General features: G+C 39.2%; 1 protein-coding gene across 1 annotated transcript; it reads right to left on the minus strand.

Annotated features, from left to right (window-relative positions):
* Window positions 1-12,318: 12,318 nt before the first annotated feature.
* On the minus strand, window positions 12,319-15,891 carry LOC125152614 (KRAB domain-containing protein 5-like). The gene is made up of 3 exons (XM_047834675.1): window positions 15,877-15,891; window positions 12,923-13,049; window positions 12,319-12,425 (listed from the first exon to the last, which is right to left on the minus strand). Exons 1-3 carry the CDS (start codon window positions 15,889-15,891, stop codon window positions 12,319-12,321), a joined length of 249 nt encoding a protein of 82 aa, XP_047690631.1.
* Between the last annotated feature and the right edge of the window lie 1,031 nt (window positions 15,892-16,922).

The following is a 16,922-nucleotide window of genomic DNA, read 5'->3' on the forward strand; positions in this document are numbered from 1 at the left end:
TATTTTTCCTTAAAGACCAATTACTAAAACATTTTATTTATAATATTCAGAAACCTTTTTAGTTTTAATTAATAGAGAAGAATGATGATCTGAAAGCCTATTTCATGGTACTTTAATCAATATTATAATCACAAAATAGCATCTGCATTTAGATTCTCTTTGTAGATCGTGTATCATATTTTCCTTCCTTTTCCATAGACAATTAGATATGCATGAGTCCCACGTAATGAAAAAGGTCATTTAATTTCTTTGATGCAGCAACAATCAGCCCCATGATTTCATAAATCCACTAGAAATAAATGAATTTTGTGGATTATAGAAATACATTAATATTTGTTAGTCACATCTCAAATAGGGTCAATGTAAAAAAGCATATATTCAAATTAGTAAACCTATGAAAATCCATCCCCTCTATCTTTTGAAGGATACCAGCAAAAACATTGTCTAAGTGTTTAACTTTGTATTATCCTTAATAATACGTATTTGGATGTAATGTCTGAATAGACTGACATACTGCTTTCTACTGTGAATTCTGTGTCATTTATTGACACTTGATGCTCAGTTAAATACTTTTCCAAATATTTGCATCTTTCAAGATACTTTCTTTTATGCACTCTTTGGTGTATGCTGAAGTGTATGCTTAATAGGGAGGACTTTGCTCATTCATTATGTTTGTGGGGTTAAAATCTAGAGTGCATTTTGAGATATTGATTAAGAATTGAATTCCAGGGGCGCCTGGGTGGCACAGTCGGTTAAGCGTCTGACTTCAGCCAGGTCACGATCTCGCGGTCTGTGAGTTCGAGCCCCGCGTCGGGCTCTGGGCTGATGGCTCAGAGCCTGGAGCCTGTTTCCGATTCTGTGTCTCCCTCTCTCTCTGCCCCTCACTCGTTCATGCTCTGTCTCTCTCTGTCCCAAAAATAAATAAACGTTGAAAAAAAAAAAAAAGAATTGAATTCCAGGTACAAGCACAACAACTCTCTCTATATTTTATGGTTTCTATCCTGTAAGACAGCTATGATGTTGAGCAAATTCTGAGTTCTGCTACAGGCTTGCTACATTCTTTATCTTTGTAATATTTCTCCTCAGTATAAACTCTGTGATGCTGAGTAGGGTTGAGCAGTCTTGAAAGTTTTACCACATTCTTTGCTTTTGTAAGTTTTTTTCTCCAGCATGAATTTTATGATGAAGAGTGAAGCTTGACCTCTGATTAAAGGGCTTGCCAAATTTTTTATATTTGAAAAATCCTCTCATATACCTACTCTGGTCAGAACTCAGAGTTTAGCATTGCTTAAAGGCCTTGCTACATTCTTTAGAATTCTATGGTTATTCTCCAGTATAAATCTTCCAATGTGAAGTAAGGGATGAATGGTTCTTAAAAGTTTTCTCACTTTCTTTAACTTTGTAAGGTTTGCTCCAGTACAGAATCTGTGATAATGAATAAAGGATGAACAGTGATTACAGATCTTGTCACATTCTTTACATTGGTAAACCTCTCGAGTGTGAATTCTGTTAGGTTGAATAAGGTGTGATTACTTCTTAAAGTCCTGCAACAGTCCTTATATTTGTAAGGTTTCTCTCTAGTATGAATTCTGTGATGTTGAGTAAGAATTGAGTGCCAGGTAAAGGCCTTGCCACATTCATTACATTGGTAAGGTTTCTCTCCACCATGAATCCTGTGATGTTGAGTAAGATATGACTGCTGGTTAAAGGCCTTGACACATTCTTCACATTTGCAAGGTTTCTCTCTAGTATGAATTCTGTGATGTTTTGTTAGGGTTGAATGCTGGATGAATGCCTTGCCACATTCTTCACATTGGTAAGGTTTCTCTCCAGTATGAATTCTATGATGTTGAGTAAGGATTGAGTGGCTCTTAAAGACCTTGCCACATTATTCACATTTGTAATGTTTGTCTTTAGTATGAATTCTATGATGTTGAGTAAGTCTTGAGCGGTTGTTAAAGACCTTGCCATGGTCTTTACATTAGTAGAGCTTCTCCCCAGTATGGATTCCCTTATGTCCATTTAGTGATGAGCCATACTTAAAGGTTTTACCACATTCTTTACATTTGTAAGGTTTCTCTCCAGTATGCATTTGTTGGTGTTGAATTAGTGTTGAGTGCCACTTAAAGGATTTTCCACATTCCTTACAAATGTAACCTTTCTGCCCAGTATGGTTTGTCTTATTTATATTTAGTCTTGATGACTGACTAAACATGTTCCCAGGTTCATTGCATGTGTATGGGCTTTTTTCCTACACGAATCCTCTGATGATCACCAACATTAAGTGATCACCAACATCATTAAGTGTACATTCTCAAGGCACTATGTTTGTATCTATCCCCTGCCACTTTTTGGAAAGAAGCTTCTATGCACATCTTTGGCAGAAAGCCCTGAGTACCAGTTGAAGACAGCTGAAAGATAACAAATAAGAGAATAGTAAAATCATTCCACTTAATCCTCTCAGATGAATATAATGAAAATTTCTAATATGCAATATTCATCTCAGAGAACTTCAGCAAGATGGCTGAGAAGGAATCATCAGGACTTCATTCCTCCATGGACACATAGAGTTGTACGCAATGCTCACAGATAGTTCTGTAGTATTGTCATGCTATAGCACACATCATGTTCTTATTCCTCCAATAATCAGGGAAAGTACCATATGAGCCCAAATTACCAGAAGAAGGAAATTTAAAAATAAAACAGAAATGAACAAAATAGGACATAGTAAACAGGAAAATATCGACAGTAGGAAGAGTTGGTTTTCAGAAAAGCCCAACAAATTGGACAGACCTATAACCAAATCAAGTAAGAATGAAGGAGAGAAGACCAACTAAAATCAGACGTGGACAAATGAAACAGTATAATAGACAGCATAGAAATAAGAATCATTTTAAGAGGTGACAATGGATAATTATGTGCCAAGAAACAGATACTGAAAAGGGGGTATAAATTTCAAAAATGATAAAACCTGCCTGGACCCCATCAAGAAGAAATATTTTTAAGCTATCTCAACGGAGCTACAACTACTACGTACATTGAAAATTAATTTTAAAAATGCCCAACAATTAAAATTCGCGTGCCAATGGATTCACTGGATAATTCATACAAACACTTAATGAAAGCGTTCTTCAAATCTCCTCAAACATTTCCAAGCAGTGAAGAGAAGAGAGTTTGTGAATACACTCTCTGTGACACCAGCATTAACAGGTTATCAAAGCAAAGGAAGACATTACAAATAAAGAAGAGTACAAACTACTATCTGTGTGGAATATTCATGGAAAGCCCACAATAAAGCAAAGCAAACTGAATCAAAAGCACTTTCACTATGTTACCACATAATCAAGTGGGAATTCTTCCTGGAATTCAAGGGTGTTTCAACATATGGAAAACTATCAATTTAAGACTGCACCTTAACAGAATGAAGATCAAACATGACATCCTATTAATTCATGCCAAACAAGAATGCAAGCATATTGGCTACCATTTCAGGATTAAAAACACTCAATAGTAGGAATAGAAGGAAACTACCACTACCTAGTAAAGTCCATATATGTACAAAGACCTGAAATCTAACATATTCAATAGTAAGACTGAAATCTTGTCCTATCAGATACAAGGTTATGAAGTGCCTTCATCACTTTTTTTCAACATAATACTGGGTATTCTAGTCAGAACAGTTATGCAATAAAAGTACATTAAAGGAACCAGTAGAAAAAGTATCCTTATTCACAGATGACATGGTCTATAAAAAATCCTAAAGAATCCTTATTTTTATATTGTTTTTTTAATCGTCACTTGTATTTTTAATTTTTGCCAATTTTTCCTACCCACCTTTCCATTTTCAATATATTTTAATGTTATAAATGCTTGAGTTAAGAAAAATAGTTCAAATAAACAACATTACACCACAAGGAAGCAGATTAAAAAAAAAACGTAGCTGGGGCGCGTGGGTGGCTCAGTCGGTTGAGCGGCCGACTTCGTCTCAGGTCACGATCTCATGGTCTGTGAGTTCGAGCCCCAAGTCGGGCTCTGTGCTGACAGCTCGGAGCCTGGAGCCTGTTTCCGATTCTGTGTCTCCCTCTCTCTGACCCTCCCCCGTTCATGCTCTGTCTCTCTCTGTCTCAAAAATAAATAAACGTTAAAAAATTTTAAAAAAAAACATAGCTTAAATTTAGTAGAGGAAAGAAATCAGAAACAAATAACTGAGATATCAGAATAAACAATAACATAACATTGAAAGTATCAAAATCCCAACGTCATTTTTGGCAGAAGGATCAAAACCCACCATAACATTCATATTCATGTCACAGGATAACACACACCCAAAATAATCCTGAAAATGTACATTGTTGGCACCACATGTCGTGATTGAAAGCATACTACAAATCCTTAGTTATCAAAATAATGTACTATAGACATAAAGACAGGCATAGAATTATGGAAAAGAGATGGTGAGCCAGACATTCTTCTTCAATGTTAGTGTGTATGACAACCAACTAAAGATCTTGCTAAAATTCATATTCTGATTTGGATTTCTGGGTAGGGTCTGAGTTTCCACATTTTTCACAAGCTTCTGTGCGATGCCTACATCGTGGGTTCAAGACCCACACTTTTAAATTCCAAAAATGAAATTTAAAAAAGAGAAGAAATCATAAATGACTTTGACCTTAAAGAATACTGTGGAAATTATGAACTCTAACACCAAGAACAGAAACAATTCTTGATGAACATTTACTACATACCATTCTGACAGTTTTTCATAAATGTACCCATAAATACACAGTAATGTAGGAGAACAATAGAATTGTTTTTCATCTTTCAAAAAATATCTTGGCAAAATTTCAGTAATAGTATAGCATGAGCTTTACCACAGATTGTCTGACTGTGAATTCATCTAAGAGGAACACAAAGACTGCAATCCTAAAAGAAGGTACAGAACAGATTTCAAAGTGAAAATGGTAGTTCAAACACAATTATACCCCGGAACATATGACGTAAATGAGGATAAAACACAAAACGCAAAAATTACAAATAAATTAAAAAAAAAGAATAAACATGACAAAGTAAAAACTTTTTATTGTGATTCAAACTAAGAAATGTTTTAGGTGCCATACAACTTGTAAATCTATGTGTGGAGGAAGGTTTTTTGTGTCTTGCAAACATGCCACAGGGAAAAAACACACACTGATATAACTGGAATACCTACTGTTTGTGAGTCTCTGATAACATCGAACTTTTTTTTTCCCCTCGTTCATCTTTTGTGGTGAGTTATATTTTACAAACTTAAGCTTAGTAGAATATATATGATGCATGTCTTTTTTTCCTCTGCAACGACAGAGAAGTTATCAGGAAGAGTATACCAGTGACAGAGTACAGAATAAAATGGAAACTAGCAGGACAGAGCCCTAATTTACAATCTCTACTTCTAACACCATTATCTCCAGTGAACACAGGAGAGACGCTTTATTTTCCAAAGCAGTCTACAAACAAAGTGAACCATAGGAGGGAAGGAGCACATGAAATGAGATGAGTGAATCCTTCCAAGGTACTTACTGGTAAATGGCGGTCGGGGGTGGGGTGGGGATAATAACCTTATAGTGTAGGGATACAGCAGAAAGCAGAGGAGGGTATAAAGCACATAAACCTGTGATGGTGCACACTGGGGTCAGGTGCCTAACGTTCTTCCAAGGACACATAATAACTGCTGTGAAATAAATGCCCAGAACAGATAAATCATAATCTACCTGCAAACATGAAAATATCTGTGTTATTCAAATACCAAGACAAATAAAGTGCTCATGCTCTGTAATCTGTATTAGTGCACTTCAGCTTTGTCTTTCATGTGTGATCAGAAGCTTTCACAGGCTCCTCTTTGCATTCCCATCAGCCCAATCGCAAAGACTTGGTCCAGAAACACTGACGTGACAGGTTAACTCATGTACAAAAACTGTGGAACTCTGATCTCCTGTAGGTGCACTTCCCTCACTTAATAATGTCCCCTAGGGTTCCTGAAACTTTGTGGGATTTCTCCACCGGAACACAGATATATTGGGAGTGTTGATAGAAGTCCTAGTCCTCACACTGACCCATGTCCTGTCTAGTTATTTTCTGTCATGGAGGAGGTTTGTTCTCCTCTCTCTTTTTTATTTTTAATTTTTTAAAATTTTATTTATTTTTGAGACAGAGACAGAGCATGAGTGGGGGAAGGGCAGAGAGAGAGGGAGATACAGAATCTGAAGCAGGCTCCAGGCTCTGAGCCATCAGCACAGAGCCTGATGCAGGGCTCGAACCCATGAACTGTGAGATCATGACCTGAGCTGAAGTTGGATGCTCAACCAACTGAGCCACCCAGGCGCCCCATCTCTCTCTTTTTTTAAGTTTATTTATTTATTTTGAGAGAAAGAGAGAGAGAGAGAGAGAGAGAGAGAGAGAGAGAGAGCGAGCGAGCATGGGGAGGGCAAAGAGAAAGAGAGAAGGGAAACAGATCATCTCAAGCAGGCATCTCAAGCCTGACAAGTGGCTTGAACTCACAAACCATGAGATTGTGACCTGAGCTGAAATCAATATTCAGATGGCCAACTGACTGAGCCACACAGGAGCTCCTAGGATGATGTTTTTCCTTTTTTCCTGAGTGTGCCCATAGCAAGGTATCTCTCTGTACAAAGGTTATTCATCTAGTAAAGTAGAAGGGTAACAGGCAAAGTTCATTTAATACCAGGGGTCAATCTATGGCTCCCTTATTTCATTGATCTCTTAGGTTTAACCAAAGAATGGTAAAAATTGATTCCTTTCTAGTAGTAAAAGAAAAGAAAAAAATAGAAGAAAGAAGCACACCTCAAATGGGAACCAAGAGATTGAATCAAGCCTGCATGGAATCCAGTTTGAGTTTAGTCAAGGTACTAAGGGTATTGAAAAAACACAACGGGGCACCTGGGTGGCTCAGATGGTTAAGCATCTGACTTGGCTCAGGTAATGATCTCACAGTTCCTGAGTGTGAGCCCCACGTCGGGCTCTGTGCTAACAGTGCGGAGCCTGGAGCCTGTTTCAAGCTCACTCACTCTCTCTCAAAAATAAATAAACATTTAAAAAATTAAAAAAAAAAAGAATTTCCCCTCCTAAATACCTCATAATTTGAAGCACACTGCCACTTCTGAGCAGTCAAACCTCCAGAATGTATGTCCATCCTAGAAATCCAAGCCTGCATCACAGAAGATGAAGTTTCAAAGGGTTCTTAATCAAGGGGTTGCGAACAAAAGAGGTCAGTCTGGAGTCCTTCCCTCCCTTCACTTCTCTTTCAACCTGACTCCACCCTTGCATGGTAAATTTGATGAACCACTTTTATTTCTCCTTCTTCCAGTTACCATGTCAAACATTCTTGCAAATAGCTCCCTCTCTGACAAGTTATGCAGGTAAAATATCCTCTGGTTACAGTGCTGGATTTCTTAGCTTGCCCCCCTGCCCCTGATTCCATAACCTTTAAAAATATCAAGTTTTCCCTGTACTTTTACTCATTCCCACTGCTTCGTGCTGCAGAATCTCTTCTGTTTTCAACTCAGGTGTCCTCCTAAAAACTGACCCTACCTGATGGGAGCATGGACAGAAAAATCGGTTGCACTTTCAGGTTTTCCCAGAAGAATCCACTTATACAGAAAAGCCATCATGAGACATGTGGCCATTATTACATACACTTTGATGGTGAGAGAGGAGAGAGAGCACTGCAGGGAAAACAATTTAAGAAGCTCTCACAGAAATTATTGTTCTTCCATGTATCTCCTGGGCTGCCAGACTCTGAGGACTCCAGGCTATTCTGTGTCTTCCTATTCACTTGTCCACCATGCTAGGCACACTCTTCTCTCCTCCGTGTCCTCTCTTTCTCCAGCAAGTTACCCTTTTCTCCTCTGGGTTACAGAGAAATTTGCTTTCCTAAGTTTATATTCTATTATTAACACCTAGGATGAGCTGGATTTGGAGAGTAGGTTAGCTTTCCTTACAGGCAACTTCTTAGAAAGTAGTTGAACCTGTATATGTATATGCATATCTGTATCTACTTTATATTTTCTCTCTTTCCATTAAAGTATACTTGAGAGGTGGCTGGGTGGCTCCGTCGGTTAAACATCTGACCCCAGGTTTCAGCTCAAGTCATGATCTCACAGTTCATGATCTCACGGTTCATGAGCCCTGCACTGGGCTCTGCACTGACAGTGTGGAGCCTGCTTGGGATTCTCTCTCTCCCTCTCTCTTTGACCCTCCCCCACTTGTGCTCTCTGAAGATGTAGCAATTTTTTTTAAAGTATACTTGGTATAAAATGTTACATTAATTCAGGTGTGCCACAAAGTGATTGACAACTCTATAGGTTCTTCTATGCTCACCACAGTGTAGCTACCATGTGTCATCACAAAATGCTAGTATGATAGCACTGAATGTATTCCTGATGCAGTAGCTTTGTCCCATGACTTATTAATTCCATAATGGTAAGCCTGTACTTCCCATCACTATTTTGCTCATCCTCCCACCCTGTTTCACTCTGGTAACCAATGGGCTGTTCATTGTATATGGGTCTGTTTCTACTTTTTTTGTTGTTTCTTGCCAATGTTGGGACAATATGGATAGATGTAGAAGGTACTATGCTATGTGAAATCAGTCAGAGAAAAACAATGCCATATGATTTTGTTTATATGTATAATCTAATTAGCAAAATGAATGAACAAAAAAGCAGAAACAGACCTAGAAATATCTATTTTGTTTTGAACAAAGTCCACAGAAAATCTCAAGAACTATAAAATTCTAAGATTACACACATTCTATAGTGTAACAAGTTGACCTGTAACAATTTTCCAATCCTGGCAGAAGACAGGAGACTCCTAGACCAAAGTCCAAGGATCTTATGGCTCATGACACAGCAAACACCATAAACATCTTGATCACACTAATTTCACTTGCCAGCCCCATACCCACAATTCATACAGGCAGATGCTGCACATGCAGTGGGTCTGTGTCCCACCTGTGAGACTCTGAGCATAGGAAATATCTTAAAGGATCATCTTAAAGATCTTAAGGATCTTAATATCTTAAAATATCATCTACAATATCTGCTTGAAACTTTGCCATTGTCAGAAACATCTCTGTTTTCCTGTCCAATAAGCAAATCTGTCCTATACCCAGGAGCAAGATACTATCACAATATTCCAAAAGGTTTTTATACACAAATATCAATGGAAACACAATTAGAATAAAAATTTCAATGCCTCTATATCCATAATACATGGAGAAACTGAAACCCATAGAAAATCATCTCCTAAAAATATCCAGAATGCAGTTTGACTGTGATTTGGCCCCTGCCTAATTTTTCCATGTGTACATCATCTCATCAAAAACTCATTAATCTGACACAGGGTCTGGGATAAATTCTATTCCATTTATGTCACAAAACATTTTCCAAGGCTATGATCAGCAGGGTACAATGCAGAAGAATCAGTGACCTGAAATATTCACTTCTGCAATGTCCCCTTGGGTTTTTCCTGATTTAAACCTGGTAAAGAAATCTCAATACCCATGAGGATCTACCTTAAATTTCTGTAGTGAACTTTCTATGGGAGCTGGGTGAAGAAGCAAGTAAACTGTGCAAAAGCATACAATTTATATGAATCTGATGAGATGAGAGAATTTTGAACTGCTTACCTGGACAAAACATGTCCTGGATACAGTGGAATCATGGTTCAATACAATAAAAGGGCTGAGCATTGGGAAACACAAAAGAACTAGGGCAGAGGTGTTCACCAACCAGTGGACAAACCCCTGGCCACTCTGTAGACATACCAAAGAAGTGTGCATCCAAAACCATGGCAGACATCTTTTCACCCAAAAGCTGTCACTGTTGGTGGGACTCCTTTAGAGACAATGACCAATGTCTTGACTATCATCACGTGTTTGGCAATAAAATCTGTACAACTCAATGTACACCCAATGTGGCAAAGACAGACATCATTGGAAAACAGCTATTAATTTGCCAAGTTTCCAATGACAGTCCTTAACAAGATTGCTGCTATTGCCAAGACCCTAGAGGCCATTCTGCTATGGAAATATAGGAATCATCTTTCTTCTAAGCAAAAAGGCCCATGGAAGGTTTTTGACATCAAACCTGACATTGAGGGTGTGGTCCTGGGAGACTGCTAAACATCAGTAGAGGCAAGAAAAGATGGAGAGAAATGACAGAAATCTTCTCCAAGATCATGATGATGTTAATCCATGTGAAGAAATAACTTGTGCAAGCAAACGAAAAGAAAGCACATACAACATTTTCAGAATATTATTTCAATTTGTTAGCAAATTTGTTGGAGAAAAAAAAGAAAAAGACTACAAAACCTCAGTCACCACAGTAATCACACATCAATTTTATTTTTGATTTAAAAAAATTTTTTTTTAACGTTTATTTATTTTTGAGACAGAGAGAAACAGAGCATGAACAGGGGAGGGGCAGAGAGAGAGGGAGACAGAGAATCTGAAACAGGCTCCAGGCTCTGAGCTGTCAGCACAGAACCCGACGCGGGGCTCGAACCCACGGACTGTGAGATCATGACCTGAGCCGAAGTCGGACACTTAACCAACCAAGCCACCCAGGCACCCCAATTTTATTTTTTAAATCATCCATTTATTTTGGGAAAGTGAGAGAGAGTGCATGTGGTCATGAACGTGTGCGGGGTTCATGAAAGAACTTACTTGTCAATCGCCTAATGAATGGGTAAAGGAGATGTAGTATATACCTACTATGGAACATTAGTCACCAAAAGAATCAAATCTTGTTATTTACAATGACATGGGTGGAGCTAGAGTGTACTATGCCTAGTCGGGTCAGTCAGAGAAAGACAAATGCCATAGAATTTCACTCATATGTGGAATTTAGGAAACATAACAGGTGAACATATGGAAGGAGGGAAAAAGAGAGAAACAAACCATTAGATACTCTTAATGATAGAGGACAAACTCAAGGGTGAAGGAGGGAGGTAGGTAGAGCATGGGCTAGAAGGGTGATAGAAATTGAGGGCATGTCTTATGACGAGCACTAAGTGTTGTAAGTAAGTGATAAATCACTGAATTCTACTGTAGAAACCAATTTTCCACTGTATGTTAACTAGAATTTAATTTAAAAAAATTTTAGGGGCACCTGGGTGGCTCAGTCGGTTGAGCAGCCCACTTGGGTTTAGGTCATGATCTCACGGTCTGTGAGTTCGAGTTCCGCGTCGGGCTCTGTGCTGGCAGCTCAGAGCCTGGAGCCTGTTTCGGATTCTGTGTCTCCCTCTCTCTGACCCTCCCCCATTCATGCTCTGTCTCTCTCTGTCTCAAATAAACGTTAAAAAAAATTTTTTTTAATAAAAAAATTTTTTTTAAATAATAAAAATTAAGCAAAAAAAATTGAGACTTTACTATAGGCAGCAAGTTCTGAGTTCTAAAAGTTCTAGGTCCCCTTTGGCATGAGCTTTTGAAATGAAGTAATAGATTAGATTTTCTCATTTTAGAGAGGTACTTTGTTATCAGATTAAATTACTCTTAATTTTGTTTGATTAAGATCAAATTCTCTGTAGGGGCACCTGGGTGGCTCAGTCAGTTAAGTGTCTGACTTTGGCTCAAGTCATGATCTTACAGTTCATGAGTTCAAGCCCCACGTTGGGCTCTGTGCTGACAAGTTGGGGTCTGGAGCCTGCTTCAGATTCTGTGTCTCCCTCTCTCTGCCCCTTCCCTGCTCATGCTCTCTCTCTCTCTTTCGCTCTCCAAACTAAATAAATATTTTTAAAAATTAAGAAAAAAAACCAAGATTAAAGCCTGTGTAACATTGGAAAGCACAAACCGGAAAACATGTGATATCTGTCTCCAGTGTTCTCAGAATTTCTGCACCAAAACCCAATATGCACACCATTACACTGACATCTGTCTCATATGAGGCAAAAATAGAACTTAGAAAGGGCTTAGCATACAGTTCCTCAAAAATACAGAGATTTCCTCCAGGGGCCTCAAAACAATGGAGAAGATCTCAGATTGTGGAGACTTTTGCACCCCAAGGGGAATCCTTTGGCTGTCACACAGTTGTGAAGAGCCATCATTGGAGCTGAAGGAGAATCCTTAGGGAATATAAGAGCATGGTAATATTGGTTAGAAGATGTCCCTATGTGAGGGGGAGGAAAACAAACAAACAAACAAACAAACAAACAAACAAATTAGGTTTCTCAAACTATTTCCTTTCAAGGAGAGCTGCCTGAACCACATTTTAAGGTTTATCTTCCTCCTTCACATTTGGACCTAACCTCTGTCATCTGCTTCATTCATTCCCATCTATCTGGGTGTGTGGCTACTGTCTCCTTTCCCTTCACATTCCAAGACTCCTTTTGCTCCAAAAAGATGACCAGGTTTGGCTTAGACACAACAAGACCTGCTTTAGAAAAAAAGAATAGAAAATCGCTGGGAATTCTAACCTTTGATTGACTATTGTGCTCAGTAGAGAAGAGAGGACATTTTGGAATTCAAGAAAATGATTTCCCAAATGCTGTAGCCCAACAGATCCTTTAAGAACACACAGGAGGGATTTCCCAAGTTCATATCTTGAACTGAACTTCCAGGTACTAGATATAATAATAAGGATTGGAAATTGTAGTTTACGTTGTGGGCAGTACTATTTTATGTCACTCAATATTTAGAATGGCCACTAATCTACAGAAATGATGATGTTATCCTAAGGAAGGGAAATCTAAAACTGAAAAGGAAACATCAGGAAAATTTTTCTCTATATCTACAAACCCCTACTTCTTTTCCTTACTACAGGGAACTGAATCCCAGCCATGCAAAGAGGAATTTTCCAAGAGACAGTCTTCAAAGGAAGGAACAAACCCCTGAGTGTGGTTTGGGAAGTTTGGAAGGAGTTATCCTCACCCAAGAAGAGGAGGTGTCCATAGGTCTCTAACATCACATCCCTGTACAGTGCCCACTGACTGTGGTTCAGGAATCCCCACTCTTCCTGAGAGAATTCTATGGCCACATCCCTGAAGGTCAACAGTCCCTGCAATAAATACCACAGTAACCAAGTGGACACAGACAGAGGTCATAATGGTACCTGAGATGAAAAAGGGAGTTAATGTCACCAGCTAGACCCCAGCACCTGATCTTTACTGCTTACCTGCTTGTACCCACCGAACTTAGTCCTACATTTTACTTAACCTCTTCTTTCCATCTTATCTTTTACTTCAGGCAAAAGACCCCATGGGCATAGTGACCTCTGGTGGAAACAGAAACTATGCAGCGAAAGATAATGACTATCCTGAGGAAGAGCTTGGGCAGGCCCAATTTGAGCTTAACCCCTGCCTCACACCTATGCAGATGGACCAAACAGTAACCCAAGGAGTGACAGGCAATTACACATACCTCATTACAATACTAAAATCTCCACCCAAGGAGGAAGACAAACCTCATTTAAATAAGAGACAAAGTAGGTATAGAACTATTGTCTTAAGGTGAATGTGTGGCCTTATACCCAGCTCTACAAAAGATGGCAAGACCCCTCTTCCTAAATATCCACTCTAACCCTAAAAAAAGGAGCCCATTCCCTTTTTCTCTCTGTGCCTCTGCTTTGGAAGTTATTCCCTGTCATCTCCTTACTGGCTGCAAATCAAGTTTCCTTTCTGTGACAACCCCACCTGGTTTTTAGTTTTTAGTTATGACTCTATTATATTTATGGGTTTTAAGGCCCTCAAATATGTTATTTATGTGATTCTTGTTTTTTGTCTGAAAATGTAAAGAAGTAAATAGGAGGATATTTCTATGACCTGAGTGTGGAGTAAAATAAAAACCCACAGAATGGAGGTCTGGTTTAGAACGTCCACTCCCAGAAGTCAGTTTCTCTACTACACCAAGGTGAAAGCCTTCATTGTCCAATAGTAGAAACTGATGTGATGTGGGCTGGAAGCGAAGGGTCAGAAAGTATTCTTGAAACATTTTTGGTGCAAAGAGATGTATTTATTTTTAAATTTTTTTTTTCCAACGTTTATTTATTTTTGGGACAGAGAGAGACAGAGCATGAACGGGGGAGGGGCAGAGAGAGAGGGAGACACAGAATCGGAAACAGGCTCCAGGCTCTGAGCCATCAGCCCAGAGCCCGACGCGGGGCTCGAACTCCCGGACCGCGAGATCGTGACCTGGCTGAAGTCGGACGCTTAACCGACTGCGCCACCCAGGCGCCCCAAGAGATGTATTTATTAAAGCATGGGTAGGATGTGTGGTAAGAAAGACCAGCACTCTTTTAGTGAAAAGCCATTGTTTATATAGTTTTAAGTTGAGAGGCAGAGATAAAGGAAGTTTCTGAAGCAATTTTCACATGTTAAAGAAGACACAGGATCCTGGAGGTCTGGCTATTATCAACCTAAAGTTGTTTTTTACCTGTAGCAAATATTAACACTAAGGCAGTTGTGAATTCCTTGAGGAATGTCATACTCTCCCTGTCCCAAATATTTATTAATGGGCTGCAAGTTGAAGGAAATTTCATTTTATCTACATTTCTTTTGCCTTTGGTCTCCTCATGTGAAACTACAAGCAAGAGAATTTGAGAGGAAAGAAGTTTCCAGTGAAAATGTGATGGTTTGTGCACATCATTAGTAATTCCATCTAAGATCCTTAGGAATGGTAAGAGGGATAATATGAACTTTATAGTGGAGGAATCTGGCAGAGAGCAACAAGCCAAATAAAAGAAGGTAACATCAGCTTTAAGGAAACAAATTAATATCAGTGCCTAAGACACACCGAAGGCACATTACCACTGGTGTGTTCTTGTGGTCACCAAACATTAAGTCAGAACATACACAAAATTTTGAGAATACAATGGATTTATACAACCTTCAACCACATATAGTTTCCATGTCCTGCAATATCTAGTATATTTTATTCATTTATTTTTGTTCATTTACTTATTTTGAGAGGGAGTGTCAAGTTGGGGTCATAGGGAGAGGGAGAGAGGCAAAGAATCCCAAGGAAGCTCTGCACTATCAGCTCAGACCCCACTGTGCAGCTCAAACTCATGGACTGTGACATCATGACCTAAGCCAATGTTGGTCGATTAACCGAGCCACATAGGCACCCCTCTAGTAGATTTTAAATAGAGTATCTTTTTCACATTCTAAAGAGCAAGCTACCCATTATTATTAGTAGTAATAATAGTAGTGAACTTTCCAAGTTATTCTGGGCCTCATATCCACTGTGTTTATTTGTAGATTTCTTTTTTTAAAAATTTTTTTTCATTGAATGAGGGAGGGTGTGGAGGGGCAGAGAGAGAGAGAATTCCAAGCAGTCTCCACACCACAGCATGGAACCAATTACAGGGCTCAAACCTGCAAAACCGGGAGATCCCAGGTCATGATTTGAGTCAAAGCTTAACCAACAGAGTCACCCAGGAACCCCTATTTATGCATTTTCTTAATACTGTCTTACACAGAGCTGATAAAGCATCCAGATGGGACCAAATATGAGCTGTTTTCCTTGACTGGAATCCCAGGACCAGATCTCATCAGCAGTAAGAATCTTGGACTCATTGACTTCCCCTGCAGATCTGTCACAAAGGGAATATTTACAATACATGCAAGACTTTAATTCAAAGTGACAATTGTTGATGCCCTATTGGCAGCCAGGTTGGGGAGAAGAGAGAGAAGATTCTGGGTTGTAGGAGAGGAGTGTTCTAAAGACCTAACCTTGAGTATCATTTTTGTGAAGGTTTTCAAAATTAGGTGAAAACATGAGATAGAAACATCAGAAGTAGAGAAATCAACACTTTCAACTTCTAAATGCACAGAATTTCAGGAGAAAAAGAAGACAAGGACTCTCACCTGGGATACCAGGCTTACCTGAGAACTGGCCATCTCTTCTTTCACCTCATGCTCTAGACTTCTTTCTGAGGATATTTGTGGAGAAATCACAGCTGCATCAGGAGAATATGGTCTCAAAGCCTACACAGCCTCTCCACTAGTATACTGCTTGCCCATAGGCAGGACTTTTAAATGCAGAAAAGGCCCAACTTTCCAGTCCCTTGTGTCTTGAGCTTTTCAGCAACTATGAGCTCTTACTTGGGGACCAATCTCCTGACTTTTCCTTCTCTGCCTTCAGGGGGCCTCCCCTCCCACAGACACCCACAAATTTTGCTACAGAATAGGAAGAATGTGCTACATGGACCTGACCCTCCCAGACTCCTGTAGAGGAGAACTAGGTGCCTCTCCTTGAGCCAAAGCCTGCACTCAACTCTCTTAAATTAATGGGAAGCCTTCCTGCTTAACCCTGGCCTCACTTACAATCACCTGGAGAACTTAATTAAGACAGCACTGTTGTTTCCACCCTCACCAATTGATGGACTCTGAGGGGGAGGGCAGCAGCAATGATGGTTTTTGAAACTCCACATGTGAACCTATAGGGAAGCATTTGGGGAAGTGACCAAGCAAACCACATGAACCAAGGCTATGGTTGTTGTCCAGATTAAAATCCATGCTTTCTCCACTGATCAGAGTTTCTCAACATTTGTACATTTTCCCTCTTTCTGCTACAAAGGGGGAGACACCTTTACAAATGGAGTTTTCCCTTATATGTGCAAATATGTCTTTCATAAGAAACTTATACTGGGTTTCAGAACTTTTCCTTTATCCATTTCTTTAAAATAACAGCCTACAATCATCCTTAGGCCAAAGATATGTTTTGGGTGACAAAATGCTTCCCTTCAGTAGGGAAATGCTTATTTCCATAAGTAACTGACACACAGTTTTCCAAAGTGAATCTACTTTTTACACTCCCATCAGCAATATATGAGAATTGTAATTTCTCGACATTTTCAACTGAGAATTGGTGTTATCCTTCTTCTTTATGTTAGCCACTCTAGAAACTATTGAGTGGTTTCTCACTATAA

This window comes from Prionailurus viverrinus, chromosome E2 (genome assembly GCF_022837055.1).
Source record: "Prionailurus viverrinus isolate Anna chromosome E2, UM_Priviv_1.0, whole genome shotgun sequence".
Classification (NCBI taxonomy): domain Eukaryota; kingdom Metazoa; phylum Chordata; class Mammalia; order Carnivora; family Felidae; genus Prionailurus; species Prionailurus viverrinus.

What these genes read in the sequence shown, in the direction of transcription:
- LOC125152614 (XM_047834675.1), bottom strand. An exon ending in TGGACACCTCCTCTTCTTGG is followed by an intron (nt 12,426 to 12,922) that starts GTGAGGATAACT and finishes TTTCTAAAGCAG; the next exon opens with GTCTTGTTGTGTCTAAGCCA.